General features: G+C 72.3%; 1 protein-coding gene across 1 annotated transcript in view; it reads left to right on the top strand.

The window, feature by feature from the left end:
* The window catches only part of RNF213 (ring finger protein 213), a 48526-nt gene that overhangs the window by 7323 nt on the left and 40578 nt on the right, over positions 1-625 (top strand). The window contains exon 6 of the mRNA XM_012734565.1: positions 357-537. Within this exon, the coding sequence (XP_012590019.1) occupies positions 357-537 (181 nt within the window). The remainder of the gene's footprint in view (positions 1-356; positions 538-625) is intronic.

Genomic DNA, 625 nt, shown 5'->3' with positions numbered 1-625 from the left:
GCCCGGGGCCCCGCCGAGGCCGAGTCCAAGGGACACAGGACCCAGAGTCGGCAGCGTCCCGGGAAATTACGTGTTAATGTTAATTTATGCAGACAAGAACTGGGGTGCAGGCCAGAGGTGGGGGAGTGAGCGGACCCCCCAGAGTCGGAGCAGGGAGCAGAATAGGCGGGTCCACGGACACCCACGGCCTCGGGGGCCGCGGACAGGCGGGAGGGGCCTGATGCGCCCTGGGGCCCCTCCTCCGGGGGTGCACCGGGCCCCGCGCCCCCAGGGCGGCCCTTCTCGTTTGGAAGCTGGGACGGGCGATCTCCCAGAAAGCAAGCCAGGCTCTGAGCGCCCCCGCCCGCCGCCCCCAGTCCCAGGACAGCGTGCTGGAAGGCATCTCCGCCCCCAACCTGAGGCACTTCGGCACGCTGGTGTCCGCTGTGATCAGCCAGGCCTGGCCGCGGCGCGCCGGGGCCGCCGTGGACGGCGGGGACGAGGTTCTGAGGCACCTGCTCACGGGCCCGGACGTCAAGCACATCTTCAACCTCTGCGGTACGCGGCCGCTGCCGGTCCTGGCTGAGCTCTCGGTGGCCGCCCTCAGGGCGGGGGTGGGGCTGCACGGCCGGGCGGGGCCCGGGCC

This window comes from Condylura cristata, unplaced genomic scaffold (assembly GCF_000260355.1).
Source record: "Condylura cristata isolate star-nosed mole 26May11 unplaced genomic scaffold, ConCri1.0 scaffold00060, whole genome shotgun sequence".
Lineage (NCBI taxonomy): Eukaryota > Metazoa > Chordata > Mammalia > Eulipotyphla > Talpidae > Condylura > Condylura cristata.
Note: the sequence above shows the minus strand (reverse complement) of the source record. Positions and strands in the feature narration are given on the sequence as shown.